General features: G+C 48.8%; 1 protein-coding gene across 2 annotated transcripts in view; it reads right to left on the minus strand.

Annotated features, from left to right (window-relative positions):
* The window catches only part of SLCO3A1 (solute carrier organic anion transporter family member 3A1), a gene marked incomplete at its 5' end in the record, with an annotated part of 313,818 nt that extends 302,401 nt beyond the window's left edge, over positions 1–11,417 (minus strand). For both annotated transcript variants that reach the window (XM_082649311.1, XM_082649310.1), the window contains one exon: positions 11,238–11,417. In XM_082649311.1, coding sequence (XP_082505437.1) covers positions 11,238–11,417 — 180 coding nt within the window. The remainder of the gene's footprint in view (positions 1–11,237) is intronic.
* Positions 11,418–13,321: the final 1,904 nt, after the last annotated feature.

The raw sequence follows: 13,321 nt of genomic DNA on the forward strand, positions 1-13,321 counted from the left end.
CCACGGATTGGCAAAGGTAAAGGGAAGGCACTAATTTATCTCTTTTTGTTTCCAAAAGATATCTTCCCTTGGACTGGCTGAAAAACCCGTTGTTAGCACATTAAGCCTCGTAACAAACACAGTATCTACCAGCACTTGGGGAGGCAACAAACATGCCGCGTAATCCATCGTGAGTCTTGCCCTAAATTTTTTGCAAGAGAGGTCTGTTTGAAGCTCTTCTATAGCTATTTCAATGGGTCTCATTCTCTTTAAGTCCTTTCCCCCCAGTGCATACCATGGCCAGAAAATAAGCTCCTCGTCTATAATTCAGGAGGCTGGAAATCTGAAATGGACCATGTAGCATGCTGTGCTGGGCACCCCACACACGTATGGCTTTGAGAAGAGGATGGTGTGATGTGCCATGTTGAAACACATGCCAGTTATGCAAAACGAGACAAAGGACATCCCAAGTCCCATCAGGGCAGCGCTTCAGGAAAAGAAATGGCCAAAGGATAAAGCCCATCACGGTTAACAGCAATTTTCCCGGACGTCCCACTGACTGGCGTGAGCAATCTCTAAAGCCGACCTTAACGGACACCTGCCCTCTACAACCTTGAGAGTGGCGGTGACCACAGACCTAGGCTGAGCCTGTGCACCCCTGGAGAGAAGGGGGTGCTGGTACTGAAGCAGTGGCGGCCAACTTCCAGGGGGTTAAGCTCTACGTGGCTCTGTGGGTGTACTTCAAACAATTCTCTGACCCAAAAAGCCAACGGAGATATGAACTAATCAACACTATTCTTTATTTTACAGGTTGCACCACAATAATTGAATCTTACATAATGAAAACAGGTGTGTCCATGCTGCTTTGAGATTTTTATCTTCATTAAGGGAATTCTTAAACACGAGATTTCAGGTACAGTATTTTCAAGCTTACATAATCAGTTAGAGGGCAGCTTTCCAATTTCAACTTGCTTATATTCAAGGTGGTAATTTCTCATTCTAATCAGCTGAGGATGGGAGAACTGCAGCCAGAAGGCGGAGGGGGGCAAAGCCAACAATTAGAAGGAGGCTGCCCGTTTCACATAAACCTTTTCCAAAGGTGGAGGAGAAGGGAAAGACAATAACCATTTGCAAGAACATTTTACAACAGTCTTTAACTGAAAAACACCATTTGACCCTACACCAACCTTGCAAGTGCAGAAATGGAGGTGAAAGTATTCATTTCTACCTTCCTCGGCTTCCTGTGGTCGTGTGAACAGTGATGTAGGAAGGAATTGGCTATTCTACTCTATATTATTCCATTACATTCACCAGGACTGTTTGTCGAAAGCCTGCTCAACTTCCTATTTCTGCTAACACTACACAGGCCAGAGCTTAGATGGCTAGGAAGTGACAGCCACGCCAGGCTTTAGACCTACCAAGAAGAGGTTTCAAGGGTTACCTGCACAGCCAAGTTCATTATCCAGACACCCATCCCAAAGGGCAACCTGCCAGGCAAATTAGAATCTGCACATAGTACAGAACCCCCACAGGGAGTGTGGATGGATAGACAGATGGACAGACAGATGCACAGACAGAAGAGCCAGTGGCATACTCCAGGCTTTTGAATGGACTCACACTACTGCCTAGAGCTTAGACCTTCTGCCACATCCTAGTGATGCAACAGTCACACCCACTGCCTGCTTGGATGGGTCTGAGTCCACAGTCTGAGGCTCACGACAAACATTTCAACCAAAGCCAACCCTAAGGAAATAAGACCCCCTCGTTATAGTCAGTACCCTCCGATTCTGTTACCAGGTAACTTAAGATGCCATGTGGGATATGACATCCCCAGAAGAAGCAGGTACTTAAAGAGCCATTGCCAGGGAATTTATGGTGGAAATCATGAAGGCAAAGGGGAAGAGTGGGCTCACACCTCTCCCCTGCCCCCTGCCTTCAAACAGTAGGGCTTACAGCAACCTATGTTGCCTTTTGCTTTTAAGTATTTCTGACGAGTGTTGACTGGAAGGGACACATGAGACTCTCGTTTTAAGTCCAGAAAAATTCTAATGTCCAGCTCTCCTTAGACAGTGAAATAACTCTTCCCCGCTTGGAGAGGAATGTCCAGTCATTTAAGAAACAGCTGGGTTGGTTACCATCATTTCCACTAAAGAACAAGCAACTAAACAGTCCGTCAGAAAGGGCTTCCCTTTTCAGAAGGGCTCGACTCAGCCACAAAGAAGAACTGAAATAAAGAGCCAATGGCGGAGATTCTGCCCACATCCAGTGGGCCATTTCCACTCTACATGTTGTCACGAAACACCCAGAAAGAAGGCTCCCCGTGCTCGCTCACTCCACAGCTGTGGCTGCAGAAAGTTCAGTGCTTTAAGAAGCAGACAGGTTCCTTCCTCAGTGAGGTCAACACAGAGCCACCAGGGTTTGGTAATTGGGGTCCTCAGTGTGCATGTTCTCTCTTGTGAAGCCTGTGGCATTTGAACGCGAACCTAAGAACTCACCTAACATACACGCTGCAGCTTGATGGACTGAGAAGGGCCCAGTTCATGCCCTATCCTTCCCAAGGACTGCACTGACCAGGCTGGGGAAGGAAAGATGCTTCTAAAACCACTGATGGGAGGAGAGTGGCGCGTGCAGAAGGTATCCTCCTAAACAATCTCACAAGCCCTAAGCCGAGATGGACGAATCCGCGGAATGGGAAGCAAGACTGTGTTGAGAGCTCGCTCTGCTTCTGAGAAACCAAAAAGGACCAAGATCAGGGAACTGCCCACAACTGCGCGTCTGGGCTCTGCTTAGAACTGCAAGAGGACTAAGGTGAAGGCAGTGGGTGCTGCGCGGGACCTGAGCCCTTCCCTGCAACCAGGGCTGAGCTCTGAGCTCACACATCTTAAACAAGGCTGCCTGGAGGGTAGCATACGTCCACGACGTATGTCTCCCGGGCCCCCTCCTGACACCCCAGGCTGCCTTGAAGTGGCCACTTTTCATCCAGAGAAGCAGATCTCCAATTTAGGAAACAGAGCCCAGGCCACACACAATACCCCGAATCCTCGGGTCCCTGGAAGGGACGTCTGCTGTGCCAAGGTCAACCAGCAGGGTTATGCCATTATTGTTAAAGCAACTGTTGAACACTGCACTCTATGAGCAGCACTCTTTCACGTGTCCTTGTATTTAAATCTCTCAACCATCTATATAAGACAGGCTCTATCAGCAACCTCACTTTTCCAATAAGAATACTGAGGCTCAGGTAGGTCAAGTCATCGGAAGCACGTAAGGAACAGGTCCAGGCTCAAACCTAGGTCTTTCTGACTCTACGTCCAACACTCTGTTCCCTGCCTCTCAGCTGCCTACAAACCTAGAAGACCTACCCAGTCTTCTCCACCCTGTGGCCACAGACCAGAGCAAAGATCCTGAGGGTCTCCCAAAGAGAAGCCTCAGCACACCTGTCCTCCCAGCCGTCTGTGTGCTGTCCCTTCTCTACCCACCTCAAAGTACCCACTGACTGTAAATGGTCAGCAGAATTATTACTAGAGTGGGCTCCTCTCCCGCGTGACTGGTAATTTTTATAACACCTCTAAGATGAAATGGATTGCTGTATTTATAACAAGGGAACAAACAGAATTAGCAACTTATTTATTAGTACTTCTTGCTTTTAAAAACTTTTCACCTCCCAGACAAAATGCACAGCAAACTAGGAAATGATTTGAATGTACAATTCACTAAACCAAGACCAAAGCTTGATGGAAATAATTTTATTTCTCATTGGTTGGGGCTACATAATTCTTATGTAAATATGTATAACCATGTTATTGTTATTAATAATAATAGCTAGTATTTATCGAGTACTCATCACATGTGAGTATCAAAGTGCTTTAGATATACCAACTCAGTTAACCCTCACAGAAACACTATGAGTTTTAAAATTAAATACCAAGGCACAGAGAGGTTAAGTAATCAGCCCAAGCTCACAGAGCCGGCAAGAGGAGGACACAGGAATGAATCCTGGGTCTTCTGATGCTCATCTAATAAGTCACAGCTGCCATGGGTGCTTGCTGTTCTCCACCTGGGAATTTTAACCATTAACTTAGAGCTCCAATCATTAAGCAATACTGCATCTCATATAAACACCTAAGCACTCAGATCATATCAAATACAAGTGTCTTAGAACCACATCAATTCATTTATCCTATGAACCGAAGTCACTGATTTCACTTTTCTTCCTGTGTATCATCTATTTTGCAGACAGAGAAACAGAAAGCAAAACTAACTAAAAGAACAAGGGTGCTATTGTCCTGGCCTACCAATTACCAACGGCATTTCTGAGAGGGAATAAAATACAGGTGACGATTCTTCACCTGTAGACTGGGTTCTAAATCCACATGGGGGACTTTCCTGGTGGTCCAGTGGTCAAGACTCCACGCTCCCACTGCAGGGGGCTCGGGTTCGAGCCCTGGTCAGGGAACTAATATCCCACATGCCGCCAAGGTGCAGCCAAAACAAATTTTTTTTAAGTTTAAAAAATTAAATAAAATAAATCCACATGGGAACCATATAATCAGAATTACCACTGAATGTCCCTTAACCGCCCCCCCCACAAAAGGACAACATACTATATTTGGTGAATGTAACTCTTTACAAGAACATGTATGTAAACAGATAATGCACACAAATGCACAGAATATAACAGGGAACCTGTATGACAAAATACAGGTGAGTAAAGTGATAAGTATTTTGACTCTACTTCACAGGAACATGGTTATTCAGTGGTATGTGCAGTTAAATCTGTGCAAGTTAAACGTGTTTGTTGGGCTTCCCTGGTGGCGCAGTGGTTGGGAGTCCGCCTGCCGATGAAAGGGACACGGGTTCGTGCCCTGGTCTGGGAAGATCCCACATGCCGCGCGGAGCGGCTGGGCCCGTGAGCCATGGCCGCTGAGCCTGCGCGTCCGGAGCCTGTGCTCCGCAATGGGAGAGGCCACAGCAGTGAGAGGCCCGCGTACCACAAAAAAAAAACAAAAAAAACAAAAAAAAACGTGTCTGTTAAGTTGGAAGTAAGGTACTGGAGAAATGCTGCTGGTCCAGGGCCTAATTCTCCACCGCAGCAAGGGCTCAGCACCTCGTACACACTCACCTGCCCAGTCACCTGGTGGGCCCTGACCCCCAGAATCCAAGGACATGGGCAGTTCAGCATGAGTCCCTGTGGCTCCCACAACCTCTGTAGGAGGCCTGGCACAGACGCTGAAACCAATGGCAACTTCTGCTCTCTCTCTGCAACCAGCCAATAACATTCACAGATATTTTTCTCTTTCCCAGGTCTACTTCTATAGGAAAGGCAGCTGTATCCTCATCGGTTTTGCGACATTACACTTACTCATGCCTGGCCAGTCTACTAAGTGAACCTGGTCCCTGGACAAGGCAGCACCCCCAAGCTTGCTTTAATAAGATGCGCAAGAGAAAGTCACAGAGACCCTCTTGCTCAGGTGGCCTTGGTAACTAGAGGAAACTTCTGCAGCCTCATAGAGAACACCACCATTCAGGCAGCCCGCAAGAAGATGAGTTTAAATGCTGAGCGGTTGATTAGCAAGGCAGGGCCGCTGTGGAGAGGCCTCTGGGCCACCCTTTTTGTAAGGTATCTAAATTTGAAATGGGGAGAGTTACCCAGTTCAGGAAAGAGCCCTTGCTCACTTCACAACTAATTCCATTTCTTCGACTGCTAAACACACAAGAGGAAACCTCCACAGAAACTGAGGTATGTACACAAAGCTGGTTGAAAGGAATTTTCAGAAACAATTTTTTTCCCTAAATGATTATTAGCTAAACATTTTCAACTAAGTTGTAAGAAAAAAAAAATCAGGGTAATTTTATTTCTTCCTACCTGGGGCTATATAGTAATTATGCAAATGGCAGGGAATTTGTCACTTTGAGTAACCATAAGTGTGTAAAATAATTTGATTAAAGAAAATACAGTTGCCTTAGTCATCATACTAATTTGACAAGGACTTTAAAAATGTCTCTCAGCTGTCTGCTTCTGGGTTAGATATGCAAAAGAAAAACAAAAAAACATCTTCAAAATGATGCTTCTTTAGGAAAAAAACAGAAAAGGAACAAATCCAGCTGTTTCACCTCAGCCATTAATTGCAAGCCCACTGAATGTTCTCAAGCCTAGAAACAGAGTGACTATAAAGCAGTGAGATGGAACCTTGTTGACAGTCAGTCATTCGTCTCCTTACATTGTCACCAAAACCTCAGACTTCATTTTTACATAACTCTAAATAGAGTGAACGAAGTCAAAGACAAATACCATATAATATCGATTATACTTGGACTCTTAAAAAAAAAAAAGATACAAATGAACTTATACAAAACAGAGTCTCAAAGACATGGAAAACAAGTTACCAAAGGGAAATGGGGTGGGGTGGGGATAAATTAGGAAGTTGGGATTAACATATACATATACACACTGCTGTATAAAAAATAGATAAACAACAAGGACTACTGTACAGCACAGTCAACTATACTCAATATTTTGTAATACCTATAAGGGAAAAAATCTGAAAAAATATATATGTATATATAACATATATATGTATAACTGAATCACTATGCTGTACACCTGAAACTATACTTCAGTTAAAAATAAACTATTTTAGGGCTTCCCTGGTGGCGCAGTGGTTGAGAGTCTGCCTGCCGATGCAGCGGACACGGGTTCGAGCCCTGGTCCGGGAAGATCCCATATGCCGCACAGCAACTGGGCCCGTGAGCCACAACTACTGAGCCTGCGCGTCTGGAGCCTGTGCTCCACAGCAAGAGAGGCCACAATAGTGAGAGGCCCGCGCACTGCGATGAAGAGTGGCCCCCGCTTGCCACAACTAGAGAAAGCCCTCGCACAGAAACGAAGACCCAACACAGCCAAAAATAAATAAATAAAAAAAATTAAATAAACTATTTTAATAACTATAAAAGCTAGACTATACTTCAATAAACTATACTTCAATAAAAAATAAACTATTTATTTTAATAAATAGTAAATCAACTATACTTCAATAAAAAAATACTTTAATAACAATCTGCAAAAAAAAAAGATAGGGACATGCCCATTCCTGGTTCATAAGAACCTCCTGTGTGCCCCACCCAGAGACTAAACTGACCTTTTTAAGTTTTCATCCTGAGGAAATTCAAATGTGTTTGCAATTGAGCCTCTTCCACAACAGCGCAGAGGTGCCCGAGGGCTTAATTTCCTGCACACATCCTTATCACCTCCAGTCCTCACTCATTTGAGAACACACACAAACCTCTATAGGAAGGGCTACCCTCAGTGAATGGCCTGGAATATCTCAGTGGGTCTCCCCCAAACACCAAGTGCACACAAAACAACTTTCTCTCTGTGCAGTTCCCATATGCCCTGTGCCTTCTCCAAACAGCCCAAGACTTAAGCAGGTGTTACATCCTTGCAAGTAGGTCAGGGCAGACTGGAGCCACCAGAAGCAACGATCCGAGTAGAGGAAAATTAAATTGCATTCTCTCTTCTGCACACAGTGACGATCAAACTGAATGGGTCTCTCTTATGACTTTTTTTTAATATTTATTTATTTAGTTTGGCTGCACTGGGTCTTCATTGCAGCACACGGGATCTTCGTTGTGGCATGTTTTAGTTGCAGCATGTGGGCTCTTAGTTGCGGCATGTGAACTCTTAGTTGCAGCAGGCATGTGGGATCTAGTTCCCTGACGAGGTTTCGAACCTGGGCCCCCTGCACTGGGAGCGTGGAGTCTTACCCACCCACTGGACCACCAGGGAAGTCCTGGTCCCTCTTCTTAGGCAGAAAAAAAAATATTTCCTAGCCAGTCAGGCAGTTTAAGTGACTACAAGAGACCATCCCTGTGACTGTTGTCTGTGACTATTGTCTTATCTGAAGCATGATTTCCAGTTAAAACACTGGCAAGGGTAAGAGATTTCAGAATCCACAGCTGGCCCAGGTTGCACCCAGGTCACCTTATCTATATTATCATCATCATCATCGAGTTTAGGCATCAGGATCAAAGTCCTTCTGTATTTCCCCAGGAGACCCCAGCACCCAGGCCAAAAGTTGCCGGACCCCTTCCTAGCTTAACAATTGGTGGCTATCTCCTATATAGATCTACCTTGAGTTTGGGCGGCTTCTTGAGGGAAAACAGACAGACACACACACGCACACACACACACACACACACACACACACACAGAGTCCACCTTTTCAAAGTTGCTTCTCAAATCACAGGCAACTTCTAATTCAGGTCTGCAGCTGGGCAGCTTATACCAGTGTCAGCGAAGACACTAGGTAATCTGTCTTTTCAGAAAGAAAACGGAGCAATGAAATGAAGCCTCCTAATATTAAAACAATGGCACCTGGAAAGACGAAATAATAAGGTAGCTACTACGGGGACTTGGGACTCAAATAGGAAGTAATGTCATAGGCAGAGAATTTGCAATCTCCCTTCTCTCCCTGAAAGTAAGCAGTGTTGGCAGGGCCCCAAGGTGTGCCCTTCATCAGGTATCTGAAAATGCTTCCTCAGAGGGGCAGGCTGATTGCCAGTGTAAAGATCCCATATAACACACCTTGCACATGGACCTTGTGTGTGTGATGGCCTACAAACACAGGTTCTCAGGTTTCCTAAGAAAGCCACCATGAATGGAGAAAGTTGCCTTTCCTGGGAACATCCTGCAATGTTTCATTCTCAAATTAGCCATAAAGAAGTCTCACATCACTGAGGAAGCAACAAACTTTTAATTCTACCTCCCAAATAAAAGATGAAGAGAAAATTCCCAAGCGGCCCAAAAGAGCAAAACCCATGGCAAGCTGCTTCAGTCAACCCTGACAAGCAAACTGTTTTCATGAGGTTCAGACGGCAGTGGAGAGCCAAGAGCAGCGGAGTAAGGCAGAGACCTGAGCACCTGATGCCTCCACTCTAAGTAATAACAATGCATTCAATTTCCTAAGCCCGTCCTCTCCTAGGCCTCCATCTGCTTTCTGCCAGTCACCTGTTGACTCCAGTTACCCTACCCCTCAAACCAGGCTCTCCATTAGCCCAGGCGGGAAATGCCGGGAGATCCCCACCAGGTGGACTCAATTCCTCCTCTGCCTGCCACTCAGCCATTCTGGGATCAGAGTCCACTTCCTATCTCCTGGGGCCAGCCCTGCCTGTAACATCCACCAGCCCTCTACTTCTTAACTTTCTAAAGGGGCTTCGGCCACTCATCTGATCGAAGCCCAGATTCCTTTCCTTCCAAAATCCTTAAATCATTGCAAGCTAAAACCGAGCCCATGCCTTATCATTCATGGTGTGAAAAGTTCTGATGGCGTTTGTTTGGTTTTTTTGAGATGTAAAACCTTTTATTTGTAAATGGTGATCTTCCAAATCTGTGTCCACAAATTCCAAAACCCATAACACTCTGTATACTTCAAAAAATTCAATTTTTGCCAACATTAGATACTATAATACAGAACATGAATAACCCACTCTATTGAACAAAATTGGTTTGAGGCAAAAACTTAAAAACTGGAGGCAGCTGTTGATGAACACAGCCCCGGTTAGGTACCACATACTTTGCATATGCTACAGTACAAACCTACATGTATTTTTATTACTGTGCATTTGCATCTTAGTAATACATGTCTCTATTTTAATATCTTAATGGTCAAATTCCCTCCAAGGACACTCTGATACACTGACCCACCCCCCAAGACACGGTCATCCCCTAATTCCAAAACTCCGAAGGCCACAGGTACTGTCTGCAACTAAGTACTCCAACTACAAGTGCATTTTATAAAACAAAAATCTAAACAGAAATGAAAATGTGCTTTTGGCTACAGGATTCACCGGCAGCATGCATGTCATGGATGCAGCCAGTAACAGGGATTTAAATGCCTCTCACCTGACAAGGAGCAAAGAAAATGCATTTGATTTTCAGAAACCCTGTGAGCCTGTCACCCCGGGAACCGAGCTGAATTTGAACATCCCTCTCTTGTAACCACATAACTGACTTTATCCCACACCAAGAGACCAAGCCTGGTTGTACTTCCCCGACAGCAAGTCCTAATTCTTAGGAGGCTGTTTATGAATGGTACAGGGCACCCAGCGACTGGCCCTCATTAACTGCACCCCAAGGCCAGGAAGAAGGGATTAATGGTACCATCGGAAAGAGCATGGTTCTATCTCAGGATGTAGTTCTCCAACAGCCAAAACCTTGTCCAATTCTATCTCCATCAAACTTGCTCACTAACACTCAAAATCTATGACATTTGATTTCAGTTTCAGGTCAGTAGCCAAGTAATGTCTTAACACTATACACTCTGAAAAATCCTGCTTAGTCAGGACGGTACTTGGGTCTGGAAGTGCATTCTCTTAAACCCAAGTTGGGACCACCTGCGCGGGGCAGGAGACAGCGGGTATAGTAGGTATTTGACTGCTGAGTCATTACAAGCTGTTTCCTCTGGTATGTTATGCACCCCTAACCATTTGAACATTAAAATCCCCCCTCAGAAAGCAAATGAAATCGATGTACCTTGTGCACAATGATGCAATACCCCCTTGGGAACGAGAGACCACGGTGGGGAATTGAGGTCTAAGAGTGGGTAGCAAAAACTACACAAACTCACAGCTGCTCTCCAGGTATTGTAACTTTATCCCAGACGCTGAGAGATGGCTAACGGATACGGAGTGGGAATATTCGCCCTGCAGCCCCGGCTCGGATCAGGGCCACACTTGGGCGCATTTTACTCTAAACTGTTAAATCCCTCCGTAATTGGTGGATGGAGAAAGCTACCGAAGAAAATGATGCATAATGGATTTGTTCTCCCGGAGGATGGAATGCAGAGTCGAGGACGCAAGAGGCTAACGGGCTTTTCTTTCCATGTGCCGGTCACCTGAAAACCGCGATGCTTTCCTCTGCAGGGGCGCTCCTGAACTTACCCTCTGGCTGTGCTTTGGCGGGAGAGGGATAGTTTCACGCCCACCTGCCCGCTGCCTCTCCAACCCGGGTCCCCCCCCAGCCCCCGCCGGCCGCGCGAGCAGCTGCGGGCATCAGCAGTCCCGCCGGCTCCCGGTTCGCTCAGCAGCCCGGGCCGGCAGCTCCCCCGGCGGCCGCCTCTGCACCACTAGCCAACCTCCACGCCGGGCGGAGGTCATGCCCGCCTAACCCCCGGCGCCCGGGCTGCCCCCTCCTCCTGTCAGCTGAACACTCAGGAGCCGCGCTGGGGAAGGGGCCCCGCGGTGGAGTTGGCACGGGGACTCACCAGGTAGGCGCCCACCGTGCCCTGCGCCAGCATCAGGGCGCACTCGGACACGAGGAAGATCTTGATGTTGGAGAAGCAGGACACCTTCTTTTTCTTCTTCTTGTTTCTCTGCGCCTCGTCCCCCTGCAGCTCGCCGCTCCGGCCGCCGCCCGACGAGCCGCCCGGCTTCTTCCCCTGCATCCTTCCCCCGCCGCCGCCGCCGCCGCCGCCGCCGCCGCTTTCCCGCTTGCCCCGGGTGTCGGGGCCGCTGCCGGGCGGAGGTGCGCGCGGCGAGGCTGCGTGCTGTCCCCGCCCCGGGCCCGCGGCGGCCACCCCCGTCCTGCCGGGGCTAGAAAGGTGGAAGGCACAGCTCCTCGCAGCCGCCGCCGCCGCCGCCGCGCTCGCCCCCTTCCTCCTCCTTCTCCTCCTCCTCCGCCCTCCCCTCGCCTCCTCCTCCGGCTAGGGCTGTGCCAATCACAGGGGCTCCTCGCGCCGCCCGCCGCCGCCGCCTCGCCGCCGGCGGCTGCCCGCCGCTGCCCTCGCCCAGTTCCCGTCGCCCGCGGGCCGCGCCTGCCCTCGCCTCCCCTTCTTCTACCGCGAGGCCCGGGCCTCGATCGCCGCTGCGCGCCCCCGCCGCGCCGCTCCTCGCCGCCCGTGTGCCCCGGGGCAGGTGCGAGGGTACCGGCCTGGGGCGCCAAGCTCTGCCCCTTGGCCGAGGCTGGAAGCGTCCCGCTGCCCGAAGGACGCGGCAGAGAGGGAGTCCCTGCGGAGTAAGGGAGGGGGTGCCCCAGAGGGAGGAAGGCCGTACCCAGCCCCTAGATGGCGCTGCGGGGCTCGGGGCGCCGCCTTGGACACTGGGTGGTATTGCAGGAGGAACTCCGGCCGCGGAGATGGGGTGCGGAGGCGACCCTGTGGGGCGGGGACCTAGAGCTCCGGCGTCGGGGCGCTAGACCCGAGGGGAGGAGAGGTTTCTAGGAAGAGAGAGAAGACTTGAGTACCCAGGAAAGGGTTGGCGCGCTCCCTTCCCCTCTGCCCGGGTATTTCTGGGGACGGATGTTGCGCTCTGGGGCTTGGGGAGGTGCCAGAGGTCAGAGCTGCTCGAGGCTTCTACAGCCTGCTGGCCTCTGCTCCTGCTCTTCTAGGCCTCTGGGTGTGCCTAAAAGGCCCCAGACCAAAAGGAAAGTTCCATTAACCCGTCGGGAGCCGTACAGAGTATCAAGTGCCCCCAGCCACGGTGTCTAGGCGGCTGCAGGGTCGCAGCGACCCCAGCAGAGGGCCTTGTGCAGCCCGCCATCTGCCTGGAGGCCATCCTCGAAATTGATGTAGCCGCGCAGTTGGAGCCAGCAAGAAGAGATTAGCCACAGGCCTGCCTTGGTCCCCACCTCTCCCCTAGCTTTGTGGCCCGGGCCACCTTCCTTGGCCTTGGCCTGAATGCCCAGGCCCCGTGGCAGCCGCTCTTTGTAATCATTACCAGGAGTTTGTGCCACAAGGCACTACCAACAGGATCTGCTAGTCCGCAGACAGCTTTCGGAAGCTCAGAGAAGCCTGGAAAGGACTGGACAAGTACCAGGAAGCACTCAGCATCTTCCACCTGGTCCAGTGGGGGCTTAACCAATCATTTGAAAAGGCTTTCCTTAATAGTCATGTTTAAGAAAATGATCCACTCTCCCAGGCGCCTGTGTACCAAGGCAGGCTTAAATCTGAAATTGAAGAGTAATTAACACTTTCATAATTTTTGCTTACTCCCAAAGAAGTTGAACGAGAACGGATAGTGTAATGGTAGGGGGTGTTGTCTTGCAATATCATCTAAATATAAACTGCTGCATCCTCCTGTGGTTCCACACATGATCTCACCTAGGCTTGGTGTCCCTTTCAGATGCTCCCCTCCCTTTGTCTGGGCTGTCTCCTATGTGAATTGGCTTCCACCACAGAGGTCTTTTTCCATTTTCCCCAATTCCTGTCATTATCGGCTATACCATTCCCCAAGAGTTTATCACCTTACTGCAGCCCCTCCCTTACTCCCTACACCCTCCCCTCACTCATAGCCAACTTTTCTATGGGATCTTTCCTCTTACGCCCTTGGTCCTCTCCATCACTCTGGCATC

The sequence above is a fragment of the Grampus griseus genome (assembly GCF_964374135.1).
Source record: "Grampus griseus genome assembly, chromosome: 2".
NCBI lineage: Eukaryota > Metazoa > Chordata > Mammalia > Artiodactyla > Delphinidae > Grampus > Grampus griseus.